This window comes from Photinus pyralis, unplaced genomic scaffold (genome assembly GCF_008802855.1).
Source record: "Photinus pyralis isolate 1611_PpyrPB1 unplaced genomic scaffold, Ppyr1.3 Ppyr1.4_LG1, whole genome shotgun sequence".
NCBI lineage: Eukaryota > Metazoa > Arthropoda > Insecta > Coleoptera > Lampyridae > Photinus > Photinus pyralis.
The window spans coordinates 22399240-22411356 of record NW_022170249.1 but is presented as its reverse complement, the minus strand read 5'-3'; the positions used below and the strand labels follow the sequence as shown (position 1 = coordinate 22411356).

General features: G+C 37.4%; 2 protein-coding genes and 1 long non-coding RNA gene across 4 annotated transcripts in view; 2 read left to right on the top strand and 1 right to left on the bottom strand.

Moving 5' to 3' along the window:
* LOC116169789 (A disintegrin and metalloproteinase with thrombospondin motifs adt-1-like) overlaps positions 1 to 10486 on the top strand; it is a 51843-nt gene extending 41357 nt beyond the window's left edge. For both annotated transcript variants that reach the window (XM_031485964.1, XM_031485972.1), the window contains exons 3-15: positions 266 to 537; positions 587 to 928; positions 974 to 1235; positions 1285 to 1390; positions 1440 to 1574; positions 1619 to 1868; positions 1913 to 2133; positions 2183 to 2364; positions 9250 to 9638; positions 9686 to 9797; positions 9848 to 10005; positions 10056 to 10218; positions 10266 to 10486. In XM_031485964.1, the coding sequence (XP_031341824.1) occupies positions 266 to 537; positions 587 to 928; positions 974 to 1235; positions 1285 to 1390; positions 1440 to 1574; positions 1619 to 1868; positions 1913 to 2133; positions 2183 to 2364; positions 9250 to 9638; positions 9686 to 9797; positions 9848 to 10005; positions 10056 to 10218; positions 10266 to 10414 (2741 nt within the window). In that variant the 3' untranslated portion in view covers positions 10415 to 10486. The remainder of the gene's footprint in view (positions 1 to 265; positions 538 to 586; positions 929 to 973; positions 1236 to 1284; positions 1391 to 1439; positions 1575 to 1618; positions 1869 to 1912; positions 2134 to 2182; positions 2365 to 9249; positions 9639 to 9685; positions 9798 to 9847; positions 10006 to 10055; positions 10219 to 10265) is intronic.
* The window catches only part of LOC116169877 (protein Wnt-5b-like), a gene marked incomplete in the record, with an annotated part of 302692 nt that overhangs the window by 102160 nt on the left and 188415 nt on the right, over positions 1 to 12117 (bottom strand).
* Positions 1 to 12117, top strand: part of LOC116169926 — a 307419-nt gene that overhangs the window by 155811 nt on the left and 139491 nt on the right. The window lies entirely within an intron of this gene.

Here is a 12117-nt window from a genome sequence, read left to right as displayed (position 1 = left end):
CTTCCGTTTTTCGCGAGGGATTACCATTGAAATTTTGACAGTATTCGATAAATTTTGCGCTAGTTAAAAAGTTGCGACGAAAGTTTCTGGTAAATAATATCACTAAAACAACCCCAAAGAGTCGTTATTTTCAAAATTTTCCCCGGAGTCTTCAATTGCGAGGCGAATTGAAAGCATAACCGTTTATCATAGTACCGGAAATGCGCTTACCTTTTTGTTTGGGTTGTTGTTATGCTTATATTCTAATTCCATTCCTTTGTTGCAGATTATTCAATCACCTACCCATCATTCCATAACCCACGAATTCGACGATCAACGAAACGAAACGGATCGAGCACAAAGCACCTGGTGTTGAATGCACCAACTTGGAAAAGTACGTTCGATTTGGAATTGACTCCCAGCCCAACGTTGCTCGCGCCCACCTTCGCAATTTTCGAAACATTTTCGAACAATTCCCAAATCATACCATATAACAAAGACGATGTTGCCTGCCATTACCGGTCCGAAAAGGCCGCTCTAAGCTTGTGCGGAACTATAGTAAGCGCCATCTTCTTTTACCCCCCTCGTCTTTTACGTAAATTTTTAGCGTGGAATCGTCCACTTCGACGAAAGCCATTACTACACCATTCATCCATTGCCGGGTAGATTCGCCCGGAATAGCTCGGTACCGCATATCCTCGTCCGCAACAACTTCAAGCATTCGAAACCCTCCAGACAAGGTTGCGCTCACGGCCACCGAAAAGTGTCCCATTCCAAAACGAAAGACGCACCGTGGCGAAGCAAGAGAGAGCTATTCCCAATCGACGGCCCAATTTTCGTCGAAACCGCCGTCTTCGTCGATCGCGACCTTTTCGACCACATGCAATCGAATTATCCCGTCGACACCGAAAGGGAGCTGATACGTTTCGTACTGGCAATGATAAACGCTGTAAGTGGAACACTTGGGGAATCGCCGAAGCTGAAAGTATTTTAGGTACAATTACTCTATCACGATCCGAGCTTGGGGCGACCCGTCAATTTTCTACTGAAACGTCTCGAGATACTCAAAGAGGAGGCGCCCGGTTTATCCAGGCCTCCGGACATCGACAGGTACTTGTCGAGTTTTTGCAACTGGCAAAGGACCAAGAATCCGGCCGGAGATCGCGAACCGCAGCACTGGGATCACGCGCTGATACTGACGGGACTTGATCTGTACGTCAGGAGCAAGCATGGGAAAATTTCTAGCCAGGTGGTTGGTAAGTAATGTTGTGGTCATTGGGGAAGGTAGTAGCCGGTTGTCTTTAGGCTTGGCGCCCGTTGCTGGCATGTGCGCACCTACTAGTAGCTGTACTGTAAACGAAGGGCGCCACTTTGAAAGCGTTTACGTGGTTGCACACGAGATTGGCCACAAGTAAGTGGGTGGGGGGTTGTTTCTCGGTTTTAACTATTCAAGTCTCTAGTTTAGGGATGAGGCACGATGGCCCACTTGCTGATAATGACTGTGATCCTAGTAGTTATATAATGTCGCCGACTTTAGGAAGTGGAAAGATCACCTGGTCCTCTTGCAGTCGTAGATATTTGCAACAGTTTTTAGAGTAAGTCGAGTGACTTCTGCGTGCGGGTAACACTGTACTTGCAGTACTCCCCAATCCCGCTGTCTTCTTGACCACGGCAGTTCTGCTGGGCAACTCGATCATAGCGCCGAAGGTGCTCTCCCTGGCGAGCGATTCGATGCCGATCAACAGTGCATGTTAAAATACGGCCAAGGTAGTAGGCATTCTTCGCAACAACCCCTAGACGATGTATGTAGAGATTTACATTGCGAACGCGAGAGGTACACGTGGACCTCTCATCCCGCGTTGGAAGGTACAGTCTGCGGTCCCAACCTGGTAATATTCCGAAAGTAATGCGCAATCTTAAAATCAAATTTCAGTGGTGCAGAGGAGGAAAGTGCGTGATTAAAGGACTCACCACCAACGCCGCTTACATTATGTCAGCTGGAGCGTCGGACGCATCCGATGTGGTTAACGGTGGTTGGAGTCCATGGAGACCCTTTAGTGATTGTGCTTCTGGTTGCCTTTACGGCGAAGAGGGGAGGTTACGTGCCGGGAGTACCGGAATTATGGTATCAACAAGAAGCTGTAATAATCCACGGTAAATTTCTACGTTTATTTAAAAAAATAAAAATCAAGCGCGCTTTTAGGCCACAAGGGGGAGGCAAAGAATGCGATGGGATAGATAAGAAATATCAATCTTGCAACGCGAAACAATGCCTCAATGTACCTCGTCTTACGATTCGAGAGTTTGCGGAACAAATATGTAGTCGGGCAAAAGATGTTGACAAAGATCTGACTGGGTCTGGGTTCCAGCGAATTAGTTCTGATTGTAAGTATTTTGAGATTGAATATAAAATTAGGAAGAAGTCTAAGCCTGTACTTTCGAATGGGTCTCCAAAAGTAACTTGAGCGATAGATGGAGCCACGAAATGAACGTGAAAAGTACCATTGGATTTATATGCGCGCTTTCCGAAGGCAGTCACTGCTCTTCCTTCTTTCTTACAGAGCGTTTTATGGGTAGGACAAAGAACTCTCCTACTTGCACTCATTCATTTGTTACCGTATACTTATGATGATAATAGGCGCGCGTACATAATTGAAAACGCTGCAAATGCCAATTTAGACACAGAAAATTTCATAGAACAAAAATTGTAGACAATTAAATTTACTATAAAAAAGTCCCCGACGGCATATATCTATCTTTAATCGTTTAGCCTTACCAACCATTTAAAGTTGTACCTAGTGTCCTTGTTGGTATCAATAATATCTTTGAACGCTTATCATATATTAATGATTATAGATAGATACATATACAGGGTGACACTTTTAAAACTTTCAATGGGCGATATCGTTTTTTATATTAGAGGTATCACAAAATGGCCAAAACCGTTTCGGTAGAATCGAGGGGGAACCAAAATGGTCATATAAAGAAGGAACCAACTTCAACCTCGTACCCCCCCGCCACCCCATGCTTAAATTTTGAATTGTGACGTATCACTTGTGATACATCATTGGAAAGCTCTTAAAAAATGTTTTTCCGAAATACCATACACTGGTACATTTAAACTGCCCATTCACAATTTATTACACTAAAATTTGAACTCCGCAAATAAACAACTTTTATTTAATAAAATGTTCAAAATGTTCACCGTTTTGTTCTAAACATTACCACAAACGGTTTTCAAATTCATTTCTAACATTTTTAAACACTTCCCTGGAAAGTGCACGGCACTCCCTGACTATCCGGTAGCGAAGATCATTTATGGAAGCTGGTTCAGTTTTGTACACAACCGATTTTAAATGACCCCAAAGAAAGAAATCCAATGGTGTCAGATCTGGAGATCGTGCTAGCCATTCTATAGGACCTCTTCGTCCTATCCGCTGTCCCGGAAATTTCTCATCTAAAAATTCACGAACAGCCATAGAGTAATGAGGAGGAGCCCCATCTTGTTGAAAATGTATGAAATCTTCAATCAAATTCATGTTTCCGTCAATTGGATTTATTTGATTCTCTATTTCATGAGTGATGAGAGGCTCGACGGTATTTTGTAGCATGTTTAGGTAAGTATCTCCAGTTATCACCTATCACCTAAGATACCTGCCCAGACGTTAATTTTTTGGGGCCGTTGAGTATGCCCCTCGCGAAAAAGATGAGGATTTTTATCGTCCCAATACCGGCAGTTATGTTTGTTCAATGTTCATGTGTACAATCTGCATCTTATAAGGGTAGAATTTGTGCACCTTAAGAGTTCGTCGTACAGTTTCTCGCGAGAGTCCGGTTAGATGATGTGGGGTTTGCACAAAAATGACCTAAAACTTCAATCTGAGTAGCTTCATCCATTATTCTTGGTCAGTCTCTTTTCTTATTTTCCACTGACCCAGTTTCTTTAAATTTAGTCACTAACATTGCAACATAAGTGTGACTGACACGTCGTTCTGGGTGTCGGGCATTAAAAACAGCTGCTGTTCTAAATGCAGTTCGCGCTTCAGAACCATAGGTGAAAATAATTTCAACTCTTTCGGCTAACGTGTACACCATTATGAAATCTTTAGTTAAATTCAAAATTTGTAATTTTCTTGACAAGAAATACTAAAAACGAGACTAAAATAATAATAACCGATCAACAAATAAAGCAATAGAAAATTACTAAAAATTGCTGTCATTGTTTTTCCAAAGCATCACTAGATCTAAGAAATTTTTTTTAATTTCAAACACTGACAAATTCATCAAATACTCAAATTACTCATTTTTATTACATAAATTGTGAATGGGCAGTTTAAATGTACCAGTGTATGGTATTTCTGAAAAGCATTTTTTAAGAGCTTTCCAATGATGTATCACAAGTGACACGTCACAATTCAAAATTTAGGCATGGGGGAGGCGGGGGGTACGAGGTTGAAGTTGGTTCCTTCTTTATACGACCATTTTGCTACCCCCTCGATTCTACCGAAACGGTTTTGGCCATTTTGTGATACCTCTAATATAAAAAACGATATCGCCCATTGAAAGTTTTAAAAGTGTCACCCTGTATGCTGTCGCGGACCTTTTTGTAGGAAATTAAATTCTCTACAATGTATGTTTTATGAGTTTTTCTGTACGAAGTTTCGTTTTCACAGCGTTTGAAAGTAAATGTGAGTACCTTTCGTTTTGTGACTGAATCTAAAATTCAAAGGTTGTGAGCAATTTTATGATACGCTTCAATGTTTTCCTACCACTATCTCTATTTGATAGGGTTTTGTGTGCTATTCAATTTTTATAAGGGGTGTCCTGTGCTAAACCCCCTAGATTTGAGGATATTGAATATTTTTCACAAAACAATAATAAATTACATGTTCATAAACAGGATCGAGTAAGTCGTGATAATAGAAACCAGAAGAATTCCAGTAAGCAAGTGTCACAAGTAAATTATCTGCTGCAATTAATGTGCTCCCTATTTCATAGTAAAATCAGATTAATTAAAAAGGCGAATATTTTTGATGTACGTCTCCATTACTCTAAAAAGGCGAATTTCGAACTAGTCTTGTTTAAAAAATCTTATTTTACTAGGAAATAATGAGTACACTTGCAGTGCAGCAAACAATTAATTTATGGCAGTTGTTTACTATTTGGCATTCTTTGGTTTTTTATTATCACAGTTTACTCCTGTTTATAAACATGTAATTCATTAATGTGTAACTGTTTAGTGAAAAATATTGAATAACTTAAAACTACTGGGTTCAGGCACAGGATATCCCTTCTAAGAATTGAAGAGCGCACAACAGACCATCGAATAGAGAAACAAAATAGTGGTAGTTCCATTAGAATAAAAATAGTTATAGCACTTTGAAATCTAGAAATTTTACAATTTTTTTGTAAACACCCTGTATGATTAAATCCAACTTTCTCATTACTTTCTCTTAACTTTAAAATCAAGGTCGCTACGATTTATCAAAGTGGGGTTGGTTTATAGAGAATTATTCGAAAAAAAATTAATAATTTGGCTTCCAGAGGTTAAAAAATGACATCGAATTAGCTAAAAATAAACATGCTGTTCCATTTAAAAAAATCAGCTGTGTATTGACACCGTAAACATGAGACACTCTGTACATTCAAAAATAATTTCTGTATTATGCATAACATTCTATAGTTGACATTTGCACAAAAGATTTTTTGCGATTTTTTACCAGGTATGAACTAGGAAAGACCGACGCAGTGTTATAGGACCCTGTATAATTGTTATAAAACGTAAAAAACGAAGAAAGAATGGGAAAATTTCGTCTTTTTTGCATTTGACTTCAATTATCTATTGCTCTGAGGGAAAATGAAGAGAAATGCATTTGTTTAGAATCCAATTTTCTATAAGATACAGTTGGTATGGAACGTTCATTTTCAAAAGTTGTTTTTTTATGGAACAGAACAATACGGTAACCGATCCCCGATCACCGTAGGTATCATGGTCATTGATTAATTAAAAATACAAATTAAAAAATCCGTGCTTTGTCTTTCAAAGTGGGTGACTTCCAGATTCTCCCCCAATTCCTTCTGCTAGTGGATCCCTAAGCCGAGATGCTGTTTTCGCGAGCTTATTTAGGCATGATTTAGCTACTTTTTCATGAAAAAAAAATCGAACCAATGCATTTAATTTTTTTGAGCAAATTAACCATTTCTGTCAGAATGTCGAAAAAAGCCCTCAAGCGGTGATATTTGAAACTAACAAAACTTCAGATAGTATAATATTTGTAGCTGAACAATAGCTCTTTTGAACTAACCCGAGTTTGTTTAAATCGGCTCAGCCGTTTCGAAGATACAGGGTGTTCTTTACGGAAACCTTTGAATACCCCCCACCACTTCAGTTTTAGAGATACAGGAAAAATTGTCAAACAAAAAAGGTTCAGATTATCGTCAACTTCAAAGACCGGACATTTTTTTGTTAGGTTAATATAGCGGAATTCACAGAAAAATCACTTTTTTAGATTCCAGGTTGCAGTTACGCCCCCTAGCGGCCATTGCAGAAACTTAAAAATATTTTCCAGGTTTTTGTCGTGGCCGTTTTAGTAATATTTTTTTTACCGCAAGCCTCTACGATGGATAGATTCTCAGATACAGTACCTCGCATTCTTAGTTGGCCACCCTGTACATTAAAAAAAATACGTCGAACTCAAGGATTATAAACTACAATGTTTATAATCCTTGCGTCGAACTCCGTGAATTTGTAAAAATCATCCAGACAACTTTTGGAAAAGGTTGCTTTGGGGTTCCACCAACTGTACAAAAATTTAGAACGCTATGAGAGTTACCCAATTTGTTTGTTTATTTAATCAATGGCTATGATACCTACGGTGATCGGGTTTGTCGTATTGTTTTGTTATCAAAAGAAAGGACCAAATACGGATTTTCAAAAAGATCGGATGAATTTTACTCAGTAATATCAGATTGTTAATTTTCGGAAATGCGTTTTTTATATGTCTCCATAAAAAACAATAACAATTAAGAATGAACGTTCCATACTAAATGTCTGGTCTACATAGACAATTCGATTCTAAACAAATTCACTTGAATACCTCACCGGAAAAAAAATGGAAAAGTTCATAAAAATATCACTTCTCTTCATTTTTTCCCTCGGGGCAATAGTTAACGAGATAATTGCAGTCAAATGCGAGAAATAACATTTTCCCATTTTTTTCTTCATTTTTTGTGTATAACAATATATTTCGGGGGTTTCCGGCCAGGGAATTATGATTTTCGGATGTTTTTACATAGAGTACACTTGGTTTCGTTGAGTGAAATGACAACCAGCCCAAACCGTACTTTTTGATAAATTATAGGGCTTTGCTTCGCGCGCTTCTGATAGTGTATTATTAGTATGGGTAAAAATAACCGTGTAAAAAGTATAGCAAACGAGCTCTTGGGTATGGCTATAGTATGTTCAAAACCAAATTGAACCTGGTATTAGATCTGCTTTTATTCCAAGTGCATATGTATAAAATTTCCAAAATGCCTTCTATAATAGTGTACGTTTATGGACGAACACCATAGGTATTTTTAATATGTCCCTAAGGCAGTTTGAAAGATCGTGTGACAATATCTATTGAATATAGCGCAGCATAACACAGCAAAATGGAAATAAAACGTATTTTTATTTATTGACTAAACTCAATCTGACATTATATTTTTCTATTACTCAAAGCCAACCTATAGATAAAAAGAGTTCTAAACTGTGATCTCCTACAATATCCAAGGACTTTAAAAAATTGTTCACAGCAATTTTTTTCTTGTTTATTTCTTTTGTTTTTTTTATTTTAATACTCTTAACTTAAAATATATTTTTGATATTCTTTATGTTTTCGAATAGTTTTTTTTATTAACAATACATGAACATTGTTATTGGGGTAACCTGTTATGTTCATAAATAAATAAATAAGTAAATAAGAAAGGTGGCACTGCGCATGCGCAAAACCAAATTTTGAAAATGGCGTTACATTTGCTTCTATTCCAACAATGAATAAAGTATTCCAAGTGCATATGTATCAAATGTCATTTAAATACATTTATAAATTAAAAAAAGTTTGCAATTCGGTTCATAAATGGCCGAGATACCAAAAGAGCACTATGCATTTTGAATCGATTAGGCTTAACTTTTGCCATTGCGTATTATATTGCTAAAGCTGTGCCCATATTGAATTTCATACAGTTCATTTTATAACTCACGGAGTTGTCAAAAGTGTCTTCTTTATTTTTTGGGCTACAGTGCCAATTCAAGAACTCTGATCTACAAACTCATTCGTTTTCGGGATATCGTGCTAACGGACAGAGACCAAATTATATACTCGCAAGGAGCTCGATAATAAGTGAATTGCACTAATAATAAAAATAAGAACATCATTTTTGTCATTTCCCATTTTCGCATACTTCCCTTGCGCTTTGAGCAGAACGTCAAAAAAATAACGACAGTTTCAATTTTTACAACACTTCGATCATCCCAACTGGAATCCCCAAAAGGACCTGAAATTATTATAAGATGTAGGTCAAGGGTTCGAGTCGTACCTACGCCAGATCCTTTTTTAACTAAAAAGTTTATTAAAAGTTCAAAATTAAGATGTGCGTACATTTTTTTACAAACGCTGAGAAAACAAAAAGAGATACAAAAAAAGTTAGAAAAGATAAATTGTAGAGAATTTAATTTCCTACAAAAAAGTCCCCGATGGCATATATGTATCTTCAACCCTTAATATATGATAAGCAATCAAAGATTCTATGAATGCCAACGCAATCAAGATGCGCAACTTTAAATGGTTGATATGGCTAAACGATTAAAGATAGATATATACCGTCGCGGACTTTTTTGTAGAACATTTAATTGTCCCCAATTTTTTTGTGTATCTCAATTGGTATCGGCAGCGTTTTCATTTAAAGCGCGCGCGACTATTATACGTACCAACAAAAGAATACAGTATTGAAATCTTCAGTGCAAACGCAATTCGTAGCATAAATTCGCTATAAAACCGATTATATTATTATAAAAGTGGGAGAGGTACACCTTGCTTCTCCCCCGATTTTCATGGAACCACAAATTCCCATTTAGTTAGACTTCTTCCTAATTTTATATTCAAAGACGCTAGTGAGAGAGATTACGAGTGCGGGGAATCGTCTCGAGAACAACAATTTTATTTCAAATTACTAACTCATACAATTTGTGCATTCAAGCGTTTTTTAAAATGAATCTTTTTGTGCCAGCTGAAGAAGCGTGTACCGTATGGTGTCAAAAGCGCAACGGAGGACAAAAGAGTCGAGGATGGACCTTTCCAGATGGAACCGCGTGCCAAATCGAAAGAAGTCACAGGTACACAAAGCCAAGTTATTGTATAAACGGGCACTGCAAGGAGTTTGTGTGCGAGCCCTACGATGAAGTACCATTCGCTCAATTGCCCGATTTGTGTCCCTATGACAGAGAAGATAACGAGATATCGTGGTCCACGCTGCTACGCCGAGATAGTCGAGATCAATGGAGCAGTGCGAGTGGATGTCATTTTAACTGCATTTCTCCCGGATCCGGAATACGATTGGTGGTCAATAAGTTAAAACGCGCTCGGTCCAGTATACAGTTGTGCTACCCCGACCAATATGTAATGTTGTAATTGATCTAAGTATTTCCTCTGATTGTTGTTTGTAGGGTTGCAACCGTATAAAAAGCGCGTATCAACATGCGTCACGTGTTTGCAACGATTATAAGGAGCGTGTCAGCAGGTTGTCCGGTTTTGGGATGCAGCTAACTTCAGCAGTAGGTTAGTAGTTCGATTCTTAAATAAGTTACTCTTTATATCATTTTGTACAGAGGACCCAGACCGGCCTTGCCGAGTAGCATGTCAAGATGAGAATATAAATCATCGCTTCTATTTGGTAAATGGAGAAGAAGGTTGGTTTCCGTTTGGTACCGACTGTTCTAAAGGTGCTCCAGATAAAAAAGCGTTTTGCATTAGCGGAAAATGCCTGGTTGTACTTACCCATTGTTTTACTTTTTATGCTTATATTTAATTTTGTAGAAATTTGGCCCAGATGACACGCCACTGTCCGAAAGTGAATTTACCCTTCCTTTGCTTTCACGCACAAAGCGATCTTTGCATAATAACGGTACAAAAGTGACAGCAATTTTAGACGATACGACTTTAGAAGATATTATTCGAAGTTTTAACAGAACTCTGACAGGTGAGACTTTTTCGGGAAGTAAATGGCACTGTATTAAATCTTTGTAGGGGACTATCCAATACCTCAAATTCCACACTACGATATCGACTTAAACAACCCAATACATGTTAATATGGATATGGATATGACTGCCTTAGATGAACCTGCTACCTACTACTACCCTGTAAAAATCGGACGTGCTTATATTTATACCTAGAAACATAGTTTGTCATCATTTGTAATATACACTATACTTTACTTACCATTCATTAAAAAAACAAAGACTATACTCTACCGTTTGCATTATTTTAAAGTTAAACGCACACATGCCACTCTGCGACTTGTAAAAACTACATCAAAAGGTAGGTATGGGGAAATAATTAAATTAAATAAAGTCAAGGGACTGTAACGTTTGATGTAGTGATCAAATCAGAAAACCATTGGGAATTTTGGATTCTACAGGCCACATTCTATAAGGAAATTTTTTTTCCGGCCGATCTGAGACAATTTTTGTTCCGGCCAAAAAAAAGGCAGTGTATAACCTTCCTTTTTTTCAAAAATCGACTACACCAAAATTTCTCGGGAAAACACTTTTTCGTATTAATTTTGGTGCGTAGAATCCAAAACAATTCGTACTTTTTCGATCAGACTTCTCAATCAAAAGTTATAGACTAGAAACCAATTTCGAAAGAAAATTCAAAGGGCTGTAACTTTTGAACTAGTAGCCCAATCTTGGAACTGTTTGAAATTATGGATTCTAGAGGCCACATCCTATAAGAAAATTTTTTCCCGGGTCGATCTGAGACAATTTTTTTTTCGGGGCTCAAAAAAAGGCAGTGTATAACCTTCCTTTTTTACCAAAAATCGACTACCCCAAAATTTCTCGGGAAAACACTTTTTCTTATTAATTTGGGTGCGTAGAATCCAAATCAATTCGTACTTTTTCGATCAGACTTCTCAATCAAAAGTTATAGACTAGAACCCAATTTCGAAAAAAAATTCAAAGGGCTGTAACTTTTGAAAATTCAAAGGGCTGTACCTTTTGAACTAGTAACCCAATCTTGGAACTGTTTGAAATTATGGATTCTACAGGCCACATTCTATAAGAAAATTTTTTTCCGGGTCGATCTGAGACAATTTTTTTTTCGGTGCTCAAAAAAAGGCAGTGTAATAACCTTCCTTTTTTACCAAAAATCGACTACACCAAAATTTCTCGGGAAAACACTTTTTCTTATTAATTTTGGTGCGTAGAATCCAAAACATTTCGTACTTTTTCGATCAGACTTCTCAATCAAAAGTTATAGACTAGAAACCAAATTCGTAAGAAATTTCAAAGGGCTGTATAACTTTTGATCTAGTAGCCCAATCTTGGAACTGTTTGAAATTATGGATTCTAGAGGCCACATTCTATAAGGAAATTTTTTTTCCGGCCGATCTGAGACAATTTTTTTTTCGGCCAAAAAAAAGGCATAGTATAACCTTCCTTTTTTTCAAAAATCGACTACACCAAAATTTCTCGGGAAAACACTTTTTCGTATTAATTTTGGTGCGTAGAATCCAAAACGATTCGTACTTTTTCGATTAGACGTCTCAATCAAAAGTTATAGACTAGAAACCAAATTCGTAAGAAACTTCAAAAGGCTGTAACTTTTGATCTAGTAGCCCAATCTTGGAACTGTTTGAAATTATGGATTCTAGAGGCCACATTCTATAAGGAAATTTTTTTTCCGGCCGATCTGAGACAATTTTTTTTCGACCAAAAAAAAGGCATAGTATAACCTTCCTTTTTTTCAAAAATCGACTACACCAAAATTTCTCGGGAAAACACTTTTTCGTATTAATTTTGGTGCGTAGAATCCAAAACGATTCGTACTTTTTCGATTAGACGTCTCAATCAAAAGTTATAGACTAGAAACCAAA